The sequence below is a fragment of the Anarhichas minor genome, unplaced genomic scaffold, assembly GCF_050575085.1.
Source record: "Anarhichas minor isolate MPS153535 unplaced genomic scaffold, ASM5057508v1 ptg000073l, whole genome shotgun sequence".
NCBI classification, from domain to species: Eukaryota; Metazoa; Chordata; class Actinopteri; order Perciformes; family Anarhichadidae; genus Anarhichas; species Anarhichas minor.
Genome location: NW_027466519.1, coordinates 8,130,371 through 8,157,629, shown reverse-complemented (window position 1 = coordinate 8,157,629; position 27,259 = coordinate 8,130,371). Strand labels below are relative to the sequence as shown.

General features: G+C 42.5%; 1 protein-coding gene across 2 annotated transcripts; it reads left to right on the top strand.

Moving 5' to 3' along the window:
- The first annotated feature begins 972 nt into the window (after positions 1 to 972).
- dennd1a (DENN/MADD domain containing 1A) lies at positions 973 to 26,676 on the top strand. 2 transcript variants are annotated; one of them, XM_076079413.1, is made up of 24 exons: positions 973 to 1,128; positions 4,366 to 4,430; positions 6,099 to 6,142; positions 6,537 to 6,586; positions 8,767 to 8,886; positions 9,148 to 9,217; positions 10,267 to 10,347; positions 10,645 to 10,698; positions 11,649 to 11,759; positions 13,369 to 13,469; positions 13,976 to 14,021; positions 14,119 to 14,220; positions 14,321 to 14,446; positions 16,087 to 16,188; positions 16,266 to 16,353; positions 16,776 to 16,816; positions 18,077 to 18,148; positions 18,241 to 18,297; positions 18,571 to 18,720; positions 19,738 to 19,802; positions 21,233 to 21,370; positions 22,960 to 23,206; positions 23,610 to 24,655; positions 25,947 to 26,676. In XM_076079413.1, exons 1-24 carry the CDS (start codon positions 1,112 to 1,114, stop codon positions 25,975 to 25,977), a joined length of 3,024 nt encoding a protein of 1,007 aa, XP_075935528.1. In that variant the 5' UTR covers positions 973 to 1,111; the 3' UTR covers positions 25,978 to 26,676. The 2 variants fall into 2 exon arrangements, with proteins under 2 accessions (XP_075935528.1, XP_075935529.1); XM_076079414.1 differs by lacking the exon at positions 21,233 to 21,370.
- Positions 26,677 to 27,259: the final 583 nt, after the last annotated feature.

Genomic DNA, 27,259 nt, shown 5'->3' with positions numbered 1-27,259 from the left:
TGTGTCTCTCCTCTCTTCCTCCAGACTCTGGGACCCTGATTTCCAAAAGAAATGCAAAATTTACTTTCATCAGAGAACATAACTTTGGACCACTCAGCAGCAGTCCAGTCCTTTTTGTCTTTAGCCCAGGTGAGACGCTTCTGACGCTGTCTGTTGTTTAAGAGTGGCTTGACACAAGGAATGCGACAGCTGAAACCCATGTCTTGCATACGTCTGTGCGTAGTGGTTCTTGAAGCACTGACTCCAGCTGCAGTCCACTCTTTCTGAATCTCCCCCACATTTTTGAATCGGTTTTGTTTCACAATCCTCTCCAGGGTGCGGTTATCCCGATTGCTTGTACACTTTTTTCTACCACATCTTTTCCTTCCCTTCGCCTCTCTATTAATGTGCTTGGACACAGAGCTCTGTGAACAGCCAGCCTCTTTTGCAATGACCTTTTGTGTCTTGCCCTCCTTGTGCAAGGTGTCAATGGTCGTCTTTTGGACAACTGTCAAGTCAGCAGTCTTCCCCATGATTGTGTAGCCTACAGAACTAGACTGAGAGACCATTTAAAGGCCTTTGCAGGTGTTTTGAGTTAATTAGCTGATTAGAGTGTGGCACCAGGTGTCTTCAATATTGAACCTTTTCACAATATTCTAATATTCTGAGATACTGAATTTGGGATTTTCCTTAGTTGTCAGTTATAATCATCAAAATTAAAAGAAATAAACATTTGAAATATATCAGTCTGTGTGTAATGAATGAATATAATAGACAAGTTTCACTTTTTGAATGGAATTAGTGAAATAAATCAACTTTTTGATGATATTCTAATTATATGACCAGCACCTGTATCTTATCACATGATACCGTCGTCTACGACGCGTATTGTGGAAGGTGCTGCTTCTAGCACGAGATTGCTCCGCATGACAGACCTACCGATCTTCTACAATACAACTACAAGCCCCACAGTTCAGCGCGAGTCAGAGCGTGATCTACGCGTGTGTCGTAGACAGACCATGGCGTTATACAGCTCTGTGTGACAGGTTAGCTTCTGAAAAACACCTCCGGACCAGACGCGTCTGTGCACCGGGAGCCGCTGCCGACAACGACGGCGGTGTGAGAAACGAGGATGGGGTCCCGAATCAAGTAAGCATGTTTATCCGCCGGTCTAACGGGAGAGTGTTAGCGCTCCGCTGCTGTGTTAGCTTTGTTACAGCGAGTCATTGGGGAAGATACATTACAGTACGAGGCCCTGACTTGTTGCGACACGGGCTAAAAACACTGGTGCTACTCCACTTAACGGAGCAGACAAACAAAGCAATGCCAAGTCTCTGAAGGGTTTCAAGGCGGCTAGTCATTCACAAGATGTTAGCTAAATGCTAATACGAAGCTTTCTGGTCAAAGATGTAGCAGCGAGAGAGGAACGTGTTTCTGTGTGTTGGCTACAATGTTTACAGTGTGCCTGTGTCAGACTGTCCCCTAAACTGGATGCTTGTTGTCAGGACTAAAGTGAAGAACAGAAATGCTGTGGTTTGTGCTGTCCTCTATCTTAATGTCACTTAGGGCTACGATACCGTTAGCTTTTGGACGTTTTAGTCCGTCCTTTGTGAGGGTGTGTTTATCAGGGTGACCAGGATTCTGAAGTGACAACTCTGAGACGATTCCAGTTATATCCACACAGTGTTATTATCTATGTAATAAAAAATATGGAAAATTTCGGTTTCGTGAATCTTCAACATGGTTACTGTTTGTACTGTAATACACTAATCTTCAGTTTACAGTACCATGACCCACTACAGGACACACGGTAAAGAAAATGGTCAAACTACTATTGTTCAAACAGTGTATTTACATTTGTATACGTACAAGAAAGAAAGACAGACAAGCAACCCTTCCAGACCGACACACCAACAGAGAGACAACACTATCAGACATCAACCAGTGGACTCTGCTGCCTGGTCTTTCTTGCTACTTAAAAAATATAGTTTCATTTTTTTAACAAGCCACCAAAATGTGGGACTGTCCCCCGGAACACGGGAACGTCTGGTCACCCTAGTATTTAATGGGAAATGAGCTTATGAGTTATTATGACTGTGGGTAAATGAGTGTCACGTCTTTACCGTCACAATAGCCCTGAATACAATCCAGTAAAGACCTTTTGATTTTTATGAGTCTGTCGACACGGCTTCCTCATTCAGCAGCAAAGAGGACAGTTCGAGCCATCTGACACACTGCAGACAATGACACGTTCTCAGAATGGGCTTGTCAGCAGGGTGATGTCCCAACCCCGTGTGGGAACAGATGTGTCTCATCACATCTGTTTTATTGATGGTCAAGCAACAAGCAAACGTCTTATTCTTAAACATCAGCATATAGATTATTGGATGCATCTGAGACGTCCTCAGATCAAGCGCCACCTCGTATGCAGCCGGCTTTTGTTGAGTAAGCGCTAACATTGAGGACCCAGAGGTCATGTCTTCTGTGTTGTTTCTGGTTATTTTAACGACACGGGGAGCAGTTTCTGTTTGATAATGACACATAGTGGGAGATGAAGGCTAATTGTTTAGACAAAAGATATTTATTTATTTATTTATTTATTATTTAATTAAATATATTCTGGAGTGTGTTAGAGTGAAATGATTATTCTTACAGTATTGTTATTATAAAATGTATATGTCTAAAATCCTGGCTACAGCAACTTTTGTTACATTACATTACAGTCATTTAGCAGACGCTTTTATCCAAAGCCACTTACAATTCAGATTCTATCACATTTCTACACCGTAGGCACAGCTACGGGAGCAATTTTGGGGTTAAGTGTCTTGCTCAAGGACACATCGACATGCGACTAGCAGAGCCGGAGCCGGGGATCGAACCACCGACCCTCTGATTGAAGGACGGCTATCCACTTAGCCAAAGTCGCCTCCTTGTTGTCCTCTGTAGTTCATTAGATGAGTTACTAAATCTAGTGGGACGTGTTTCCTAAATTCAACTTCCGTCCCTCACTGATGGTCACTGTTAGATGAAGCCACTAGTGTCTTATTAAAAGAGAGCTTGGCCTGTTTCACTTCACCGTACGTCGGCTAGCAGTCAATCTGGTGTAGACGGCTGAGCAGAGCTGTGGTGCTGAAAGGACAGCGGCAGGCTAGTCCCATACAGTACTGGAACTAAGTGTTTGTAAAATAAATTCAAAATGAATGTAGCTTGTTGACTTCAGAAGAAGAAAAAAAAGCGTTGACACTTTATGGAAAGATGACTGATACACTTGAACTACAAAAACACAAGGTAGACAACATCTGGATGAAATTTAATTGTTTCCAACTCCCAGGACCTTTAATTCTTGCGTCTAAATATGGCTGAAAAAGGCATTGTGTCAGTGAATGTGTAGCTGATGTTTGAGACGGTGCAGATTGGATGGATGGTCGCTGGCACAGAAATCAATCCTGTCCATCTTGGTTATGAATTTGATTTATCGACTGTGTAAAGTAACATCACTGGTGATATTGATTGACTGAAATGCCTTTATTTCACATCATACACCTCTCCAAGTTACCATTAGGATGTATTGGTCTCCTTACTTCTGGTCCTTTCCCCAGCAGTGCGCTGCCATCAGACCGGCAATACGTCTCACATGGTAGACTCTCATCACCAGTCCCACGTCTCTCGTAGACAGCAACACCGTAGACACAGGAAGTTGAAAACATTGTCTCCAAACTTCGACTTTAAACAAAACGCTTCAATTAAATACACTTTTCCGACGAGTCGCTGTGTAGTTGGCTGCATCAACAAATATGTGTTCCCCTGCCATGTCCTAAAAAAGTTATAACAAAGGGGCTCTAGACCAGACCAGCATCGCATCATCGCCAAGGCTGCACTCCCTTTTGGGGGACAGAAACTCGCTGTGTGCAGGTTAACACGTTTGTTCTTTACAGATGGATGAGATAAATGCATACAAACTTGTCAGAGTTACGATCCAAACACACGTCAAATTGAATCGACATCTATTGGATCTTTGGTTTTCCATCCCCCTAAAAGGGGCGCGGCCCTGATGTTTTGCGAAGTACCCGTATGATGGAGCTTGGCTGGCATGTATTAGGACACCTGCATCACAAGCAGTCATCAGTTAACTGCCGTTCTTAACAAACACAACTTAACGTTAAACTTAAAACAAATTTCATCAAATGAATGACAAATTAAACACTTTTCTGTCACAGTAAATATCTCAAGATATTAGCATTGTTTGTTTTGAAGATGACACTAACGGCTTATTTTATTCCTATTTGTGAATGCTGAAATAAACTTTTTTTTTTTTTTACTATAAATATGCTTACTTTGTCCATAATAACAAAGAGCACAATGTTAAGTGTTCCTTCTCTGTTCCAGGGAGAGCCCCGAGTCCACTTTTGAGGTGTATCTGGAGGTAGCCCATCCAGGCTCACACAGCTCTGGTAAGTTCTTGAAGGCTGGAGGTACAGCTGAAACTGGACCACACATGCAGCTTTTCTTTGCCGCTGACGTTAAGTAAAGAGGAGAGACATCGAGGCACACGTGTGGTGCTGTGTTCACCGGGGTTGGGCAGCGAGCCAAAAGCGGTCGCAAGTGTGGTTACACTTTTCAAAACCTCGCTTGCTCAAAAAAATGCTGGCTGCACTATTTGTAATGCAGAAATGCAAAGCTGGCCAGGCCCAACAGGTTTCACACGTGTTTCCTCCGAGACATTTTAGCGCAAAATACTCCTGCATGAGGCGCATTGTCCTGCTACTCAAATTAGAATAGATTCAACTTTAATTATTTCGCTTTTTTTTGTGAGTATAAGTTGACCTCAGACAAGAATTCAATCGAAACAGTTAAAAGGGAAAAAAACACTCTTTGGTGGATTTGTTTATAATTCCAAGACACATTCAAACTGTTCACTGATTGTTATGGGTTAGGGTCATAAGTCAAAAAAGGTTGTGAACAGCTGGTTTAGAGCTAAATGATAAATGATGGCTTTTATAAAATGTTGATGGATCTTGTCTTCTTTTATTTTTTAATCTGCAATATGTGACCGATTTCCTGGATACTGAGGAAAGACGTCGGCTGTATTTCTAAGAATCTCTTCCTGTTGGAGTCTTGTGCTTCTCATCATTTCCTGTTCAGTATTTAAGAAGCCATATCCATCTCTGTGACAAACAAAGCTTCTGTCTGACTTCCTCTGCTGTTTTTAAATGCAGAACCTTTTCAGCCTTGATTGCAATTTGTTTTAGTTGGGCTTCACAGAACAGCTTTACACATTCACTCAGATGTTACAGTTTTATATATTCTCTCCAAAACATGCCGTTTCTCTCAAAAACACGAGGATTACGATCAAGTTTTGTCGTGCAGAGTCGTTCCTTACATTTCTAAAAACTTTCTGCAGCCCTTCTCATGTTTGAGTCCACCTGCTGGAGAGAACATGCAACAGCGTTTTCGTTTCATTTTAGTGGATAAACTTAAATGGAAAATAGATGATGATGTTTATCGGAATTGACTACAGAATTTGCTGAAATCTCCATAGAGATGAATTGCATCCATGATATTCTATATGTATTCAGCCTTCTATAATTAGAAGCAGGACATACCCAGAATGCATACTGAGAAACTACAGGGTCCAAAATATGAGGACATTACACCCAGAATATGTGATACGTGTTTTTCGTTCCTGTTGTGTCGATTTCTCCATCGTTACTGTTTTCGCAACGGGTTCAATTTTCTGCTTTTGTTTGAGGACGTCATTATCCACAATGAGAGATTAGACAGTAGTGACTGTGCTTTAGGCAGCTAATAGATACAGCAGCTTCTTGCTGAAGTCATTCATCAACATTAGCATTTCGAAACGAATGTATTCCTCTGGAAGACTTTTTAACCAGATGTTGGAAACTGTTTCCCGTTCAGCCACAAGAGCATCAGTGAGGTCCAACACTGATGTTTCTTCATGAATTCATGTTGAAACAAACTCAGATGTCAGCTGATCATTTCTCCAAAGAAGAAGAGTCACCACACTGTTTTTTTTGTTTTTAACTGCCTGGCTGGATATATATTTTGACTCATTGTGTTCACTTATCCACGGTCCTTTCATGTCTGTCCATTTCTAACAGGGCCGGAGGTGCGGAGACAGTTCCCTGAAGACTACACGGACCAGGTTTGGAAGACATCATATACTGTGCTTCCTGTCTCATGTTGTTGTTCCTTGGTTTCTTTTTCACCCGTACTTCTTTTTCTTGTTCTCATATGTTGTGCACAGGCTGAACTTTAATCAATGCACGTACCACTGTTGTTTACCGGTTTTTATTCATGTCAGATTGGAATCTTGGGTGACCTGGAAATGCAAGCGATGACATTTTTCGTTGGTCTCTTTGGCCATGTGTGCTTTGCTCTTTCCCTACTCAATCACAGATCAGTTCCTCCACACTGCATCCTTCCCATCAGCCCCTCGATCGCCTCTCACTTTAACACAGTAGAAAGTTATTATTACATATTGATGATGATGATCCATGTAACTCGACTCTCTATTATCTGTCATCTGGGTCTTACAGGAGACTCTTCAGACTGTGCCCAAGTTCTGCTTCCCCTTCAACATGGACAGGTACACACACACACACACACACACACACACACACACACACACACACACACGCGCGTTTTAACATACAGTACTTTTAAAGACGCGTTACAGTTATAATCCCGTGTCTATGTTCATTTATCCCTTACATAAATATGTGTCAAACAGAACAGAAAAAGTATTTCCGATGACTCATCTAGAACTCGGGGGCGGTGACATAAATGTATACAATCAAATGTGATTTGGGGCTGCTAGCTAACCCTGCCTATCACCCCCACGGTGGGTATGAACTAGCAGAGCAATATGTTAGTAGGTGTAATAAATTCATCGACTTGTATCCTCCTCCCGGTCTACCAACCAGCAGTCCTCTGCAGCTCCTGAACTCCTCTTATCATGTTGCGCTATTCACTAAGCCACGCCCCTTTTGAGCGACCCAATCACATCTAAAGGATTTTATTTAATCCATCCATGCAGAAATTTGTCACATTACTGAAGACCAAGACGCTCTACCTTCAGTTTCACTGTCCCTTTAAGGACAATGCACTGACTTCCAAAGTACGCCATCATTTTTTACATTGATGCTGCAACCCGCAGTGAATTATTAGGAAATGATAACGACAGCACCGCAGTTAGGTTTGATTGTGGAGGTTTTAACCCTCATCTTTCACCATACTCGTGTATCAGTTTGTTTTGCAATGTTAGCAGAAGACGACTGGGACTCTAGTACGTTCATGCGCAGCATAGCCCGACCAATACTGGATTTCTGAAGCAGGTTCCGATATCGATATTCTGGAGTTAAAAAAAAAAAATTTAAAAAATCTGATAACTCATCTACGGCAAAGGTGTTTGGCAGGAAAGAAGGCACCAGGGCATTTATTTTCCCCAGAAGGCTGCTGTCGGTCCCTGTGCAAGCAGATAGACCATGGGGCGATAGCTAAGTACAAACAGACATAGGGAGGGATGTCAGTGGAGGAAGAAACGGTGGTGCACCTGTTCCTTAAACGTTCCAGGCTCAGTGGTTGTTTCATCTTTTGGAGCAATGGTATCTGGGTAAATACTTTTCCTCTGAGATATTTGTTATTGGACCAAGGTATGCGTCAAGAGGAGGATTACGAGTACATTGATCAACTTTTTGACAGGGGTGGCCTGGTCATTTGGTTGACCAAGATACACCAGATCCAGGGGGTTGGGTTTGTGGTTTTGGTGCATGTCCCCTTAAAATGGAGCATGCCTACTACAGCATGGTAGTGAGACCGGAGGCTTTCAGCTCTAATCGGGCTGTAGGACGGGTCCTCTGGGATGATGGAGCTTTGTCTCTTTTCTTTCTAGTACAATTTGGTTTTGTGGTTGTTTAGTTGTTGTTGTTCGTTTTTTGAGTTACCAAGTATATTTATGCCTCAGCTTCGGCTACAGCCGTGGCCGGAGGCATTATGTTCTAGGGTTGTCCATCCATATGTCCTCTCCATTCTCGTGAATGTGACGTCTCAGGAACAACTGGAGGGAATTTCATTACATCTGGCACAAACGTCCACTTGGACTCAAGGGTGACCTGTATAGAATGTTGGGGTCAAAGGTCACTGTGACCTCACCCTTTTGGCCATAACCAGGCGGCAACCTCAGGTTCTGACGAGTGAAGCCAATGTGGAAGTGCCTTAAACTTGCATTATCTCTACTGACCAGCAGCGGGGCGACTCCTCTAGTTGTATAGAAGTCTGTGAGAAAGTGACTCTACTTCTCTCTTGATTTATTACCTCAGTAAACATTGTAATCATGAGTTTATGGTCTCAATCTCTAGTTTCAAGTCTTCCTCAATACAGCATGATGTTAATTTAGTAAATGATCGTCCAATTTAGCAGAAAGCCAATATGGCGACGGCCAAATTGCTGAACTTGAGGCTTCAAAACGTCAAAATAGCTACGTGCACTTCTTATATACAGTTAAAACGCTGTTAAACAATGTCACACAAATGTCTGATAGGATAAAGTGATGAAGTGACGACATATTGGACAGACATGGATGTAAACTGCTACATGACTGGCTGGTTGAGGCAGTAATGCTAGTGTATTTGATTTGACTTTTAATCTATAGGTGAGGATTGATTTAACAGATGTACTCTGTGTTCTTTTGTTTAGTAACATATTTTTTTGAATTGTAATTCTCTGTCTCACTCTCTGTCTGCCGTCCGAACCTCTCTCGCCCTCCAGTCTGACAGTCAACCAAGTCGGCCAGAACTTCACATTTGTGTTGACCGACATCGAGAGCAAACAGAGATTCGGCTTCTGTCGCCTCTCCTCAGGTGCCCACACCTGCTACTGCATTCTCAGGTGAGTGTGTGTGTGTGTGTGTGTGTGTGTGTGTGTGTGTGTGAGTGTGTGTGTGTGTGTGTGTGTAGGTGTGACTTTTGTTTTAATCTGGCCATCACCTTTGTAAATGTATTGGTATATAATTTAATTATTTGAAACGGGTACAAATTAATTAAAACAATCATTTAAAAAGCAGGATGTTGATTGAATTCTAAAAAGGATTTACTGCACCATCATTTCTTCACTCAAACGGTGAGACTGACCCTGTTCTCGTCCTCTCAGCTACCTGCCCTGGTTCGAAGTCTTCTACAAGCTGCTTAATATCCTCGCTGATTACACCATCAAAGGCCAGGTGAGTCCTGACGGCCGACTCATCTTGTTATGGAGACGTTGTGTTATATCTTCTGGACTTCCTGCATTAAAAGTGTCAGCTTTCATCAGTATTTAGCTTTTGAGCGCATTTATAAAAAAAAAAGTGTCTTTTTAACTCCAGTTTTCACCTGGAAAAATGTCAACTGAAATATACACTTCGATATGTATAGAAAAACATTAAAAAGAAGACTATCAGGCGGTATTCATCTTTAACTCCATTTAGTGTGTGTTTAAAATGAAGTAAATACAAGTGTAAGGTAAGGATAAAGAGAGAGATTCTGTAACCATAACTGTATGTATAATTAAACAATAGCTCACGACAGGACGTGGTATGTTGTCATCATATCACAGCTAAGGGGCGTTGTTCGGCCCAACGCAAACTGGAGGCACGACTACCCTCTGAGCTGTGATATAATGACTACATACCACAGTCTGAAGTGAGCTGTCGCTTTTGTAAAACGGTCACCAAGTATGGCAACGTGAAAGTTCTAGACACATTCCAAGTCAAAAAGTTTTTTATTGACATTAATAACAATGTTCACAATAAAGTAGGCCCTCCTGGGCATTTCCCATTGCACGATAACGTTACATTGATAATATTATTTGGCTATTTATTTATATTATTTGTATTTTTTCATTTATAGAGTGACATTGAAAGAGTTCATAGCAGTGGGATGTGGGTAATATATCACGGCTAGGAACCAATCAGATTGCTTGATTTGAGCTACCTGTTTTATAAGATGATTTAAGAGCCGCTGGGTTATTTTCAAAATATGTGTATTATTATTATTATTATTATAACTATGATATCAATATTTTATTTTTAAATGGCACGGGTATCGCCAACACTGGTATATCGTGACACCCCAAACAAATCCAGATTCCTCACATGACTGCAGTGATTATCCTGTGTCAGTTTGCCTCCCCACTAACTCGTTTGACTTAGGCGCTGTGTATGTGTTGCTTGCATGAGATCATGTGTTTCCTCAATGGCCTTTGTGCGGATTTAGAATCTTCTGAATGTTTCAGGAAAGCCAATGGCAAGAGTTCCTGGTGTCTCTACACACGCTCCCCATCCCTGAGCCCGGGGTCCCCGTTCATCTCGGTGTGGTGAGTCCCACTTCACCACATCACGTCCCACCGAGCTCACTTCTATCTGTGTTCCTCCCAAAGAACTATAATCTCACTGATGGTTGAATCACTCTGTTGACATATGAAACGTCAGTGTCAACTACCATACAGGATTACAACGCTAAATGCATGGATCACCATACATGACTATTTCATAGGAAGACGGGGGAAAGAATGAGTTGACTGCGTTTTCTTTTTCTCAGTCTTGTGCATTGTTTTCATTTCCACACTGATGGATTCAAACTAGCACTGACTCATGTCTTCTGTTTTCTCCAGCATTCCTTCTTCACTGTGCCTGACACAAGGGAACTCCCCAGCATACCTGAGAATGTGAGTGCTGTCATTTCCCCCATCCCAGTCAAACCGTCTGTTACATTTGGCCAATTAGAAACTCACTGTTAATGCTATTGATTTGTATCTGTGAGCAGTTGCACGTCCCGGTTAGCTCAGCTCAATTATCTGTGAAACACTCGTTTAATAGTCAGACCGTTCATAATTACTGCGTGTTCATGGCTGTTAAATGAAATGGCTCTGAGATCAATACTGCCGTGACACATTATTTCGAGTGCAGTGCAGCCAAACACATCTGGCATATATCGTTGGTCTGGTTCATTTTGCTGAAACAGCAAACATATCATACTTGCTTCTGTTGCCAATATAATATCCAGAATCGAAGTTTGTGCAATATGGACTCGTGACATCAATATTGATAAACTTTGAATAAACAAGTGCTCTCTTTTTAAAAGGGGCGTCTGTGGTGGCGAAGACAACACGTAGTTGGTGTTACGCTAACGTTAGCCCACAGCTGCTGATTGGAGCCTCAATACTTTCTAACGTTAAGGTTCAGCGCTGAGCGACTGCCTAGCTGTTAGCTAACATCCTCCTTACCCTGTGTTATCAGACCAGGGATGCAGAGGCTAAGGCCAGGTGATATGGTGGGTGTGGGTCGCCTTGCGTAGTGCAGCCTGCAAATACAGAAAATGAATACAAACAGAATTAGAATAGATGGATAACAATGAGTTTGTAAAAATAAGTCATGTGTTTGATCAAGAAATTTAATGTAGCTATGAGGGATGAGAACTGTCATTTTATTCTTCTTCTAACTTGCAGCCTGTACTCGCCCAGATTTCATGTATTGCTGTTTAGGTTGTCAGTTGAAATAGCTCCTGGATGCTAAAGTTTAATGACGTGAACCATAGTTGATAACACCACTGGTCTTTACCCTCACAACTAACTCTTCCCATTTGTTTTTTTTCTCTTGTTGTGTTTGACCCTTGCAGAGAAACCTAACAGAGTACTTTGTAGCAGTAGATGTCAATAACATGCTTCACCTGTACGCTAGTATGCTTTATGAACGCCGAGTCCTCATCTGCTGTAGCAAGCTAAGCACTGTAAGTAGAGTCCACTCTCTGTTCCTTCTCTCTTCCACAGCTCTGCCCTTTGTGCTCTCTGTTAAATCTCTCACATCTCACATCAGCACATCTGTTCTAGAACATCTCTTCTCTATAATGTCATTTTGACACATTTAAAATGAATGGTTGCTATTGGAGGTTTCGCAGTGTGTGAGCTGTTTATTGTTGTCACATTGAATGTACAATATGAATCACTGCAAGTGAAACACTCAATTGGAAATTACATTCATGCAAAACAAAGTAATGATTGTGGGTTTTAATACCAGACGGTACATCTATTGATATTCGGGCCAAAATATCCAAAGAAAATGAGGTTTTCATTAGAAATGTGAAAATAGTTACTTTATGTTGTCCACCTGGTCATAGTCAAAAACAATTAGGTCTCCTCCTGCATATTAGTTCATGACAATCATCTCTGTTGTTTACTGTGATGGCAAACTGTCATGGAGAGAGAGAGAAAATAACTTGTAAACAGGACATATTAACGCATTCACACAAATTATGTTTTTCATGCTCTCATATTAGAATGTGCAATTTGATAACACAGCGTGATCCAAAGTACATCCACAAATCTCTGCTTTAAAGGGGAACTTCGCTCTAGTTATTCCCATGGTCTAAGACAGTCTGAAAAAATTGGTAAACATAAACAACTCTCTCCCAAATCCAAAAAAGTGACGTGAAGTATCATCTGCTCCATAGACAATGAATTGGATTTGGAAGATGTTAAATGACACTGAAAGCACCAGCTGTTTCACAACTGGCGCACTACAATAGAATAAAGCTCATTCTGGGTAGAAAACAAAGAAAACTAAATCAGTCTCATTTATTTGATATTACTTGATATTACTTGATATCACACGCTTTAGACTTACTTCTCTGGTTTCTGGCTTTGAGAGAGTGTAGATCAAACGTTCCTAAATTGGAATTTTTTATTTAAGTGTTTCCCCTTTAAAGCAGATTTTTTAGAGAAACCCTACACAGTGGTCATGGGGCAGCCCTATCTTTTAGTTTTTGCATGGTCCAGTGTGTAGACAAGCGCACACAAGGAAGTACTCTGGGTCCTCACTTCCCACATCCTTCACAGAACTTAGTTTTTCTCTCGTGCCTCCACGGTGAACGAAGAATCCAAAAATGGAGAAAAGTAAATTTTTCATGAATTAAAGTAAATGGAGCCCGTGTTTAACAGCAAAGCTATATCAAAACATCTGTTTAGTAAATGGATGTTTTGATATTGTTTTCTTTAAGAATAGAAGGTAACACTAGACTAGTAATTGATATACAAATGATCATTATTGGGGTGAAGTGTTCTTTAAAATAGTTTTATGTTGTATTTTGCTAATTGAGCACTAACTAAGAAAAATCTCCACGACACATGCTGGGCTCCATAGTTTGCCATCATTATGTTTGATATCACTGGAATGAATTCTATATCCTATAACCAATAACTTACAACCTTGTGTATTTTATGAGCACATTTCATAGGTTTTGTTTTAGTCCTGCATTGCATTTGAATCTTTAAATAGCTGCACATAGAGAGCAGTGATGTGATATATAGTATCATGTGTTTGACATTTGTCTTTGTCCCCAGTTAACAGCTTGTGTCCATGGGTCTACGGCCATGTTGTATCCAATGCACTGGCAACACGTTTACATTCCTGTCCTGCCTCAACATCTACTGGAATACTGCTGGTGAGTCTGCAGGCCGTCAGTCACACTGCAAACCCTTTCAGTCCATGTTCTGTCTGCATGGTATGATGATGGTGGCTTTATATTCAAGTGCTGGAGGAAAACATAAACAACAACAGTAACTCTCAAAAGATGCCCTTTATTTACCTCCACTGCCGAGAGAAGCCAGACTTTATTTCTATTTTTCTGTGTTGTAAGTTGACTTCATCATATTTCAGTAATTTAATGCAAACTCAACACATCCTCCGTGCTTACCTGTGCTACGAAGCAGGATTTGGGGTTAGCGAGGTAACTTCAGGGTTTTCAGTCCTACGACAGAATTTCACTTCTTACCGGGTTAAATCACCATGGTTACATAACCTGCTCTAGAGCAGGTTATGAAACCATGTAGGTTATGCAGCTGAGTTTGTTAGCATGAGGTTGTCACCAACATGTAAACTAGTATTGCTAGTTCCATAACCCAGTTATTATCTCAGACAATGTTGAATAAAACTGGCTAATTTTTTCAGTGCCCCAATGCCGTACCTCATCGGAGTGCATTCCAGTCTGATGGAGGTACGTGTTTATAACTTTATAACTTTAAATTGTAGCGTATCCACCTGTCTGACCAGCCTTTGTGCTTTCAGTTGACTCTTGTTTCTGTTGCTTGTAGAAAGTTCGAGGGATGGCTCTGGATGATGTGGTGGTCCTGAACGTGGACACGAACACCCTGGAAACACCCTTCGATGACCTCCAAAGCCTGCCCAACGATGTGGTGAGGAGCTACTGCAAACGACACCGTGCATCTTTAAATGTGGATGTCAGTGTTTACGGTTAAAATTGTGTTGTAATGACCGTGGCTTCACGTCCCGCAGGTCTCATCTCTAAAGAGTCGTTTGAGGAAGGTTTCAACAACGACCGGGGACGGTGTGGCCCGAGCCTTCCTCAGGAGTCAGGCGGCTCTGTTCGGCAGCTACAGAAACGCTCTGCAGATTGAGTCGGTGAGTGCATACGGCAGACCACAGACATGAGGGATGAGCGGGGAAGTTGATCACATGGGTATGCCCGTGTTGATGACAACAACATTCTCTCAAACTAGAGGGGTGTGCTACGAAGTGACATTGGTGGGTCAGCAAAGTATGTGTAGGCTGAAGTCAGAGTTTCGATGTCACTGATGATACCCTGGCTAGATCGCCATGGTAACTTATGCTGAGCTTCCGATTGAAATTGGCAAAAAAATGTTTTTCACCAATCAAGTCTTTTGGAAATGGCATCGCCATTCTTTCTAAATCCTGTTGACCTCGGTGACAGAACCGCGGTTGACGGCCGCCTGTTAAAGTGTCTTTTAGCGAGACACTGAACCCCAAGTTACTCCCCGGACGCGTTACAGCAGCCTGTATGTATGCAATGTTGAAACCCTGACTTCAGATAAGGGGCTATGTTTCTGGGGTTCCGGTGTAGCCAACCATCGACTGTATATAAGAAGTGGACGTAATGCTCTTCTCATTGTTTACAGTCTGATTAGTAATTGTTTCACAAGCTGCCAGTTAACAAGCTAATTTTGAACCAATAAAAAGTAATTGGCAGACGATAGTGACTGTTTATTTCTAACGTGGCGACACTGTCACGCTAGAAATTAGCGGTTGGCTTTGAGTGGTAAAATAAATATATTCACTTGGAAATTTACACCATGAGCCGTTCCTGCCAGCATTCCTCCTTCTTGCTTTGTTCACAGCAACAGTGTTAATTTTTCCTGAAATAATTTGTTATACATTATTCTAGTAATATAACGACTTCTTCCCAGGTGGCAACCTCCTGTTCTGCCGAGTGAAGCCAATGCGGAAGTGTCTTAAACCTGCATTCTCTCTACTGACCAGCAGGGGGCGACTCCTCCAGAAGCAAAAATAAGTCTGATTGTATAGAAGTCTATGAGAAAATGACTCTACTTCTCTCTTGATTTATTACCTCAGTAAACATTGAAAACATGAGTTTATGGTCTCAATCTCTAGTTTCAAGTCTTCTTCAATACAGCATGATGTTCATTTACTAAATTATGGTCCATTTAGAGTCAAACAGACCATAAAGCAGGGTATGCTTTAGGGCGGGGCTACCTTGTGATTGACAGGTCGCTGACGCTACCAGAGCCATATAAGGCGTCTCTACATCACTACTCCGCATTCCAAATATGGTAAATTCCGTTCACCGGTTGCTAAAACCTAAGATGGCGACGGCCAAATCACTGAACTCGAAGCTTCATAACGGCAGTCCAGAAACCAATGGGTGACGTCACGATGACTACGTCCACTCCTTATATCCACTCTATGTTTGTTCCTCTTGACTGAAGGAGGCGGCAGGCGGTCGAACTATTTACTGAATTAAAAGAGTCGAATGTGGCCAAATGCCCACTTTTATGGGAATCTGCACAGAGCCTGAGGAAGAAACCCTGGGTTAACAAAGACAGTTGATAATCACGGTTGTGGTACCCGATATCTCTCACCGGGGCTAACGCTAAGAAAGCTTGTCTTTGTCCAACTTGCTTTATACCACTCCCTTCTGGGCTACTGGACACGGAACATAAAATGTTGATTGTGATAGAGTTGTACGGTACTGTGACAGCTGGCCTGTTCCTCTGCCTTTTTAGGGAGAGCCAATAACATTTAATGAGGAAACCTTCGTGACTCATCGTTCCAGTGCCATGAGGCAGTTCCTCCAGAACGCCATCCAGCTGCAGCTCTTCAAACAGGTACGCATACACACACACCTCTCTAATTCACCCCCCTCATCTTACACTCTTAATACATGTTGGGGTTCTACTTGCAGTTCATTGACGGCAGATTGGACTTGTTGAACTCAGGAGAGGGTTTCAGTGACATCTTTGAGGAGGAGATCAACATGGGCGAATATGCAGGTGAATCAGACGGGATGTGTTTGTGTGTCACTTTTCAACCAGGTCTATTGACATGGGAGCAGAGCGCACCTATCAGTGAGGAGACATGAGGAAAAACAGACCATGAAAAGGAAATCCACTTTTTCTAAAATAACGTTATTTTATTAAAAAATTAACTTATTTTGTAACAAAACACAAACTCAAAGGCAAACTACAAAAGTTAAAGAAAGGGCCGGTGGGTGCTGCTAAAATCAAATCAATATAACCAAGAGAGAGCTAAGATAAGAGCTATAATAATTTATCAAAAGTAAACTAAAGTACAACTAAATCTCACTATTTGAGCCTTGTTTTTTGGAAGTGTAGATTTCCAAGACCTTCTTTGCAATTACCCAGCATGCCTACTACTTGTTGTTGACCTTTTTATTGTTGTGATCCCAACACAGGCAGTGACAAGACCTACCATCAGTGGCTGTTCACTGTGAAGGTGAGCTGGTCTGAACGCTTCTACCCACACCGACAAAACTTTGCTCAAAAGAATACATTGCGTGTTTCTTTTTGTATTTCTCATCATCATTTGTGTTTGCTTTGCTAACAGAGTGGTGCCAATGCACACTGTATCAATCCATCCAACCACTCAACAGCTACTGGCCAGATTAGAGTCTTAAGGCCTTAGTGTTTGTATGTGTCATCCGCTAAAAATCGTTATGCACAGAAACCTTGCCCACTTAGTCCACTGCCTTTTATTACTCTTTGCTTTCTGCCGGGAGACAAATGAATGAAGTCAATCAGCTTATCAGATGCCATTTCTGATGATACCTGTTCTTTTAGAGATGTCTCTGTATAAACGTGAATGACACAATATGAGGTGGTATTTAATTTTTTAATGTGCAACAATTTCGGGGTTCTAGGCAACTTTGCAAGTAGGTGCAAAGTACCAAGAGTTTTTGACCATATTCATGCCTCTGCTGGGTCTGACAGACAGATGTTCTGAGGGTTGTACATGATGTCTCCGTCACTAACCGATGTTCTGAGGGCGGTACAGTAATGTGTCCGTCACTAACAGATGTTCTGAGGGCGGTACAGTAATGTGTCCGTCACTAACAGATGTTCTGAGGGCGGTACAGTAATGTGTCCGTCACTAACCGATGTTCTGAGGGCGGTACAGTAATGTGTCCGTCACTAACCGATGTTCTCAGGGTGGTAGAGTAATGTCTCCGTCACTAACCGATGTTCTGAGGGCGGTACAGTAATGTGTCCGTCACTAACAGATGTTCTGAGGGCGGTACAGTAATGTGTCCGTCACTAACCGATGTTCTGAGGGCGGTACAGTAATGTGTCCGTCACTAACGGATGTTCTGAGGGCGGTACAGTAATGTGTCCGTCACTAACGGATGTTCTGAGGGCGGTAGAGTAATGTGTCCGTCACTAACGGATGTTCTGAGGGCGGTACAGTAATGTGTCCGTCACTAACGGATGTTCTGAGGGCGGTACAGTAATGTGTCCGTCACTAACGGATGTTCTGAGGGCGGTACAGTAATGTGTCCGTCACTAACGGATGTTCTGAGGGCGGTACAGTAATGTGTCCGTCACTAACTGATGTTCTGAGGGCGGTACAGTAATGTGTCCGTCACTAACGGATGTTCTGAGGGCGGTACAGTAATGTGTCCGTCACTAACGGATGTTCTGAGGGCGGTACAGTAATGTGTCCGTCACTAACGGATGCTGTGTCAATGTTTTCTGACAGAAAGGAGGAGGGGCTATCTTCAACACAGTGAAGACCAAGGCAAACCCAGCCATGAAGACCGTCTACAAGTTTGTAAGCACGTCTCCGGTTTCTGTTATAGATTAGAAAATATACTGTTGGCTAGAACCGAGAATGGAAATGGTCTGGCTTTGTTTGTTTGACAGGCGAAGGACCATGCAAAAATGCGCATCAAGGAAGTCAAGAGCAGGCTTAAGCAGAAGGTATGTAGCTCTATACTGCTGACAAAGCATTCTGGATTATTCTTTGCTGTTCTTGTAAACATTGTTACACTGGTGTGTAAATTTGAGAGTTTGAGTCTTGAGCTCAAGTAACAAAGGAGGTGACAGTTATTAGTCTTTCCCCCACAACCTTAACTGAACCCCACCGCCGCAGCGTGCAACCTCCCTCCCCATGCCCCTCCCTCTGCAGTACCATCACTCCTTTCTCACGTGTCAACCTCCACCTCCCTGTGTCCCCCCCCCCCCCCTCTGCAGGAGCAGGCAGAAAATGGCTTCTCCACAGCAGGGTCAGTGGTCATCGATGATGACAACCCAGCAGGGTTCACCTCCTCCACCAGTGCAGTCAGGAGGGAGGGGCCACTGCGAACCTTGGACGACAGGCCAATCACTGTGCATTTTGGACAGGTGGGCAGAATTGTGGCGGGCTGGTTACTTGGTGTGCAGAGAAAGAGTTTATCAAGAATTTCACAGAGCTGTAATGTATGAACGCACTGGTGGAACACCGGTTGGATGATATAAATTCTTCAGATTATTCTATACTATTTTTGCCGATCCGTTCCCATATATTGCTTTGGGTATGTAAAAAGGTAGTATCGTGCTAATTTGGAGTCGGTGCGTTAGCTGTGGTCTACAACTTGAGCCCTGTTTTTTTAGCCTGTATTTGTTTACATTCGAACAAACTGGCAGCATTAAAACTAAGATGATTTAGCTTTAAAACGTGATGACAGTCACAAATTCTGGATAGTAAAAAATGTATAAAGAGTGTCTTTTTATATCATTTCTAAGTGGATGTATGGACATCTATTTGAGATAAAATATCATTGGCCGTGTTTCTATTCAAGGGTTCCAGCTGATTTTAAACAAACTTCTGTAATGGATGGACAGAGGATGTCGCATGTGTACGGATTGTAAAGCCCTCTGAGGCAAATTTGTGATTTTGGGCTATACAAAATAAATTAAATTGAATTAATGTCGCAGAAAGAGAGAAAAAGTTTCCATCAACTGGTGTGTGAATGGGAATCAATAAGCAAGCTTTTTGGGGCTTCTGTAGCTCAGTGGGTAGAGCGGGTCGGCCTTTATCTGGAAGGCTTGTATGTTTATGGCTATTAACATTTAAGTAAAGTTTTGGCAATACTGTAAATTTATATAATATAATATATTTTTGAAGTACTTTGATTTGTCAAGTTTTTATTTACAGGATCTGTTTGACTTTATTTCTGTGTTCACTCTTTGCACTGCACCAATTGAACAGTTTCACTTTGTTAATTGCAAGTTTTACCCCAATGTTATTTTTCTGTTGCCATAAAATGTCCCCAAATGTTGTTGCAGTACATATATTCCTGTGGGTCTCTGTGGTGAGGAGGTAGGTATGCTAAACCAGCTGTGTTCCCTTTCATCATGTCGTTTTTTCCACTTCCACAGGCTCGGCCACCAGTGCTGTTGAAGAGACCGAGCAGCAACGTGAGTCTGGAAAGCAGCATTGACCAGTAAGCCTACCTCCATTATATACAGTATATTCCACTGTCCATCATGCAATTACATTTGAATATTTAGATAGCCAATGCATGGAATTTGAGATGGAGGGGTAAACAACTGAAGATAGGATTCCTTGAGTTAGTAGAGGTCAGCAACATTACAAGCCCATATTGACCTTCTGAACGTAATAGTCCTAAATACGTCACCAGTTAACGAGATCTTCTCTCCAGACTTCCTGTTCTTGCTTAATTAGTTACCTAATTACTGTTGATGTTCAACACTTCCTTCAGCTGCTTCCCAGTAGAAGCCTCAGTGTTGCTTATCAGCTTCACTTTACTACTCTCTCTGTGATATTTTGAGCACTCAAAATGTGTTTTATCAAATAGAACACAGTAAATACAGCTCTATTAAAGTAAGGCAATAGTAAATATGATAGACAATATGTATGAGACAATACTATTATACACAACATAGAAACGTTTTGAACCCATACCAATCGAATGTCTTCAGTTTGATGAGAAAAAAGAATGTATGTCAATAACCTCTGATATCAGGTTTAGCTGTAGAGGGCCAGCGAACCGTCTGTCTCGAGGGCTGAGAAAGGTCAATAAACGGCAGTAATGGGGATTGAAGTCTTCTATGACAACATATAAAGATATTTTATAAACTTTACCTCCACATCATCTTGATGAAAATGTTATTTTCTCTCATTCCAAGTGCTTAATTACTTGAGGCTGTTGCTCACTGACAGTGACAGACATTGTGATATTTGGCTCTGAAGAAGTGTTCACTATATTAGATTACCTGTGATGTTTTGGTTCCAAACATTCTACATGCAAACATTCTATGGGGAACATTCATTTGTGCCACTTGTTTGTTTTACCAAGACCACCCTGAGTGCATGTCTATGGTAAGAATTGAGTTGCTTCATGCAAATGATTAAACTTGATTGATTTAGATCATTTGATAACTGATGAGCAAACCTTAAATGAAATCTCACGTTCTCACTTATGAGAAGAGAGTTGCGCAAGTCTGAAATGCAGCTTGTATGAGAAGTAGCCAACATTTGAGTAACAATCTTCATCCCTGTTGAAAGATATCGGTTAATAAGCAGTGTTAACTGTGTACTGTTACAGGGGAGCAGACAGAATCCGACTCCCTTCAGTTCCCAAATAAAGTCACACAGACATTCAAAGTTTGTGGATTTCTTTCAGCAAGTACACTGATTTAGTCCGTTGTGGTCTGATTTCCTTTCCAACTAGCTGCACAGCTTCCTTTAGGCTCATTCAAATGAAGTGGAACATGCTGCTCCTAATGCACTGTATGCACTGTCCTTTTTCTTGATTTTCCTCCTCTTTCCTGATCCTGATTTTAATGCTCCTCACTAACATATATGTAACGAGCTGTGAACTTCCTGTTGTCTTCCTTCTCCTCACCGTAGCTCTATCCGTCCTACTCGTCACTACACCGTCTTTCTCTCTGAGGATTCGTCCGGAGATGAGCTCCAGTACGACGATGACTCCATCTCTGGGTTTCCTGACAGCTTTCTCTTCTCTGTCCCTTTCGAGTGGTCTCCTCTGTACGCATCTCTCTGATTGGCTTTGCACCTTTGACTAATTAATAAGCTTTTCTTAACTCCTCTCTTTGCTTTCTAATGAAATGTGTGTACATGTGTTTTTAAAGCTTCACTTGCAGGACATTACGGTCATCGCAAAGGAAAGGCAAAATAGCTTTTGATCAGAGGGCTGGCAGTAGAATTATGATTTACATAAGACCCTGGTGAATTAGCTATGGCTCGAGTTGATCAGGCATTTGTGTTTGTGATAGAGGTCATTAGGCAAAAACCAAACCTGACTCCAATCTCTCAATTTTATAAAAAGACAGTAGAGTTGTGTGATATAATGAAGATTTGTCAAGCGTTAAGGATTATTCAATACTATTTCACCACGGTAGCTATACCTTTTAAAGGTTGTATTCGGCCTTTGCGAGCAAAGTTGTAAATCAATGAGCAGGACTGCTTTATGGGATGACGTTTCCTAATCTGTCAAATACTCACTTCACTGGATTTGACTAAACAGCCATTCCCATCATCAGTGCGAATGGTTTCTCAATAGATTTTCCGTACCAATTTGCTTTATCATGTTTGACAGAAGATTATATCCATATCGCCCAGCCCTACCCAAGAACAAAGCCTACTGTATCGTAGTTCATCTACATGCAAATGACTGAAAGCACGACATCAACTATCAGTATGAATTAGCACAGATGGATCGGGTTCCTCCCATAACCTGTTCAAACCATAGACTTTCGGTCCATCTCCATGGTTCACCGTTTACTTAGACATTGAAAGGCAATTTTTACTATAGATACCAATCAACACAATACCCTAAATAGATTAATTTTAATAGACACCGTCTCTGTGGCCATTCTTAAAGTTGACTGCTGTGAAAACGATGAGCGGGCCGAATTACAGTGTAGGAAGTTTGCTATCATTGACCTGACGCCATCTGGCTTCATTGGTTTTTCATTCTGAGCTAGATAGTAACCTTTTCTAACTTAGAAAGAATAGAAGTGTCTGCATGGGGTATTACAAAAACGTTTTTTTCTACACTTGCTGTCAACTAATCCCATGACAAGACTAAAACCAACAATGCAATACTTTCCCACTTCCCTACCCTATGCTTACTACTCAGCCCCAAGCCCATTGATTCTTACTGAAGCTGCAAACTGGTCACAAAAATATACTTGTATTTAAAAATCAAGCATAATTTCCTCAAACAGCTGGACACTGTAGTATTATAGCAAGCATTTCTCAAACAGAAGTAGTAGTGCATTTTTTGTAGACTATTGTCATAGTCCACAAAATGGATTCAATTGGATTAATACATATTTAGTGTGGTAGTTATTCGGCTCCAAATAAACCACAGTGCCCAGGCTCACCATAATGACAAAATGATGGATTTCATGGAATTTGTTGACAGTAAGAGAGACAATAAGTAGGAGGGGGTGCAGGGATAAGCACAGCATTCATCATAGACTCTGAAGAGTGAAAGTGTAGGTGCATCTTTATTTTGGGAAAAAGTTCAATGGTCCTTTTATGGGTTGGGTAAAGTTTAGCCATGGAAAGAAGAGAGATGAATAACCATAAGTCAAACGCTGTCCCTGCAGGCCACAGCCGTACCGCTCCCTGAAGGAGGCCGCGTTGATAGAAGGGATCGATCCTGGTTTCGGGGCAGAGAGTCACACTGCCCCTCCCAGCCCGGTAAACGAGAAGTTCTCCAATGTCAACCTGCTGGGCGATATCTTCGGCTGCCAGGACGAGCCTGACAGCCAACCAATCACCTTGGCTAAAAGTCTCGAGGACCTGAGGACTCCCAAAGACACTGAGGGTCTACAAGCCAAGTTCACCTACCAGGTCAGAGGTCCAAATGCTCTGCAGCCAAAAGTTCTTTAATACTGTCTTAATAGTGTTTCCGAAAAGACATTAGGTCCAGATTCTGATTTTGGTCCAGATGTCCACATCGACTAAAACCACTTTGTTTGGGTCCAGAGCAAAAAAAGCTTGCCAACAAATGCCCAGATGGCCATGCAATATGTTGAGGCTCATTCCTAGGGATTGTTGTTGACCACCTAAACCTTCATCTAGCACCACTGTCATGTGAAATTCGGTACGTAAGGACTTGTAGGAAAAGACACATGAATTAGGAACTGGTTGTCAGTAATATAAATTGGAACATGAACATGATATTTACTGGGCTGATTTTGAAAACCACTGGCGTGGTCCTTTTAAAAGTCTGAATTACTTCTTGTGTTTGCAGCGGATGGACCTGAGTCTCGGTGAACACTCGCGAACGCTTCCAGGCCTCAAGCTCCCCAACCCGTACAACAAGCTGTGGAGTGTAGGGCAGGATGACGCGGCCTTACCCGTTTGTGTGCCTCCCGCCTGCGACAGACCTCCGCCCGTCCAACCTCCCGCGCCGATAGAAGCCCACTCTCCGAGCCGCGAGAGCTCCATCCCGGGCGGCGACACTTTGGACCCTTCCGCCCACGGTTACATCACCATTCCACGCCCCCACGGAAGGAAGACGCCCGAGCTCGGTACTGTGCTAGCACCCCCCGCCGCCCAGCTGCGTTCTAAACCGGCAGGAGCTGGCGAAGGAGGCACTACATCAGGGGGACAAGAGTTTAGACAAGCCCTCAGCATGACCACAGATGGAGACCTGCTGAAGCCCACCAAGGCCGCTGAGGACAGTATAGATCTGATAAGCCTTCTCGACCCCCTTAACAGCTCAGCACCCTCCAGTTCGTTAAGCGAAGGGGTAGACATTGGCGCGTCGTCATCTTCCTGCAAACCAACTCTACCACCCAGGTCCTACCCACAGGGCTTGCCTCCTTTCCCACTGCATCCTCACATATCACTCAACCCTTTTGCCCAGTCTCTGCAGCACACCTCCCCTCACATGCGTTACTCACCGACTGTAAGTGGGAATCCCTTCGGTGTGGTCTACGGGCCTCCAGCCGGCTCTTACTCACACGCTCCAGCCCAGCCACAGTCCTTTTGTACACTACCGGGGCTCTACAGACAACATTCGCCCGGCAGCTCGACTCTGCCGCCCAGCTATGGACTGCTTCCGTCAGCCTTCCCTTCCTCCGTCACCTCCCTGTCTCACTTCTCCGCCAGCAATCATGCCCTTTCCAGTCACGCGGACTCCACGTCTGTCCCCAGCACAGCCCAGAACGCACTGGCAAAGCCGCTCCGTGCTGAGGTAGACAGCCAGAAGACTCAGGATCTTTTTGGGGATCTGCTGACTATGGCCAAGCCAGCTACACCCCCAAAAAAGAAGGTGGAGGACCTTCGGAGAAGGTGGGAAACATTTGACTAAAACCTGTGACTATGTTCTGAGGTGCTCCTTTCTGTCACTACCCAAACTCCCCTCACGACTGTGTCAGGACCTTCTATTGCATTTAATGGCACATTAGCTCTAATTCATGCTACTCTGCTTATGCAACTCATAATCGTAGAAGAATAAAAGCTTTACCTTAAAATTTGTGAGTAAACATTAGCTTATTAGGCTTCCAGTATTCCTCCTACACATTAAAGTTAATACAAGGAACTTTTAAGTGGTTATGAAACGGTCTCAATGTAATACTGATGCCTTTATATGACCTTCATAAGTAAACAAGGCCATCAGTGTGAAGATAAGCGATTTCTGTATAGTTAGTCTTGATGCCTTAATGTCATTGGGTCTGATTCCCCGCGACATCAGTCGAAACGTTGTGCAGCATGCAGGTTCACTAGTAACTCCTTCAGCTCAGGCTCCAGCAGAGCTTCTCCTCGCTGCTCTGCCAGCCTTTGCTGATCCAGATGGATGCGGCCAATGAAGATGAGGTTGTGGTTGGGAGGATATATTGCGTGGTAGGGTGACCTGTACATCAACTCCAGCTGGAATTTCCACTGCATCCGTCTGCGGCTGCAGGACCTGGACCTCCCCGCCCAATTGCTGGGAGCCAACACTGACACCGACACCACGCTGCTGAAGGCCCAGGTTGGACCCGCTGGAGTGAAGGGAGGCACGGGGGAACCAGATACAGGACTGAGCGTGGCAGACCCTGCTGCGGTAAAATGAGAAGTTTTCTAAAGAGTCTGGTAGCGCTCATGGAAACGCTACCGCTTTTGTCCACTGGGGGCGCCAACATCAACACAAAATGAAAGTTCCTTGTAGTAACATTAAAGGTGCTTTGTTGACTGACTTCTTTATTGAAACAATAATGAATCCTCTCAGCCCACAGTTTGCATGGCTGCGCTGTTAGTTGCTCAAGGTATTTACTGACCCCAGTGGTTGATACAGTTGTCATTCTTACTTGCCATTACCACGAGTGACCACAAATCAACCAGGACAAAACCACTTTGTAAGTGCTCCGTTCATGTTTTCTTCTACTTTAGTGTGTTGCGCATGTGGAGTACAGCTGAGCAAACGCTTCAGAGATGATGTATCATTCACTGCGACAGAAGGTCCTGATGCAGTATGTAGGAATGTTAATGTAACTCCCTACACACACACACACACACACACACACACACACACCTGCCCTCCCCACTATGATCAGCTGTGATGCTGACCAATCACAAACAGGAGTGTGTGTTTCTTGAACAGATGGACTGTCTTGTCAGCACCCAACACTTGAACTCACCCGTACTTCTCTAAGGATCGCCTGAATTTTTTTCGTTTGGCTGGAAAACAACAAAAAAAATCATTCTACACTGGAAGTCGCACTCGAACGTTGGCCTTGCTTTGAGATGTTCAGATGCCAACAGCCAATCGCCACTCATTCACAAATTGCTCACAAGATTCTTTGCACCGCAGCCTCTCGCGTTACCTGTTTTTGATGCTGCCATGTTAGCGTAGTGCTGCTCAGCATAGATCGCTGTGGATTTGTGACTCTAAAAATAGTCACAGCTGTTTCCTGATAGAGGATGTGTGTTTTAATGATGTCCACTTCTAGAATAAGCTAGTAGCTATAGATGAAGAACATCCTAATGGTGCCCTATCTACAGAGTGTGGTGCCTCTCCATTATGCAGTCAGTTCAGCTGTTGATGTTTTTGGTAGCTTCATGCAGTTTTTTGGTTTTGTTTTGGCCTTTATGATGAATCCCTGTGAACATGTGTTGCTGCCTACTGTGTTTTTTTTTTTTTTTTTTTCAAGAAACCTTTTAAGAGAACCTGCCAGGCTGTAATATCCCTGTGTGTAATAACACTGCATTATGTAATAACTAAACAAAATGTAATACATTTGCCCTTCACTATGTAATACCCGCATTTTGTAATAATCTGTTACATTTGGAATAAACGGCTTGAATGCATTATTGCATTTTGCAAGAAATGATTACATATCTCAATGTTTTTTTCAAAATGCTTAGTTTGCAATTTTTTGATGAAATGTAATAACACATGCATTATTTAATCACCAATGAAAAAAGATGGCCAATGAAAGATAATCTACTGAATTAATTGTATCTTTTAAATTGCCTTGAGTGATTTATGCTTAAAAGCATAAAATAACAGTTATAATGATTTTTTCATAATGCATGTATTATTACATATTTTCAGGCTGTGATGTGGGTGTTATTACATAATATATGTAAGTATATAATAATAAATAGTGAAAATATATTGCATTTTGTTTAGTTATTACATAATGTGTTGTTACAGTCCCTAACATTTTCAACATGTATGTCTTATTAAATATAAATGTGGACTTTTAAACCCCTAATTGTATATTCTGTTGTTTTAAAGGGTTCTTCTGCTGATATTTGCACTCGAATGATTTCCTTCTGTTGCTTTTTGCCTTAGTCCCATTTTACTTTGTGTTTGATGACAGCGATGGAGCGACTGAGTGACGGGCTGCTCACACATTGTGATGTCCAGAACAGAGGTACTGGCTCTCACAGTTTTGTGACCGGTTTCTG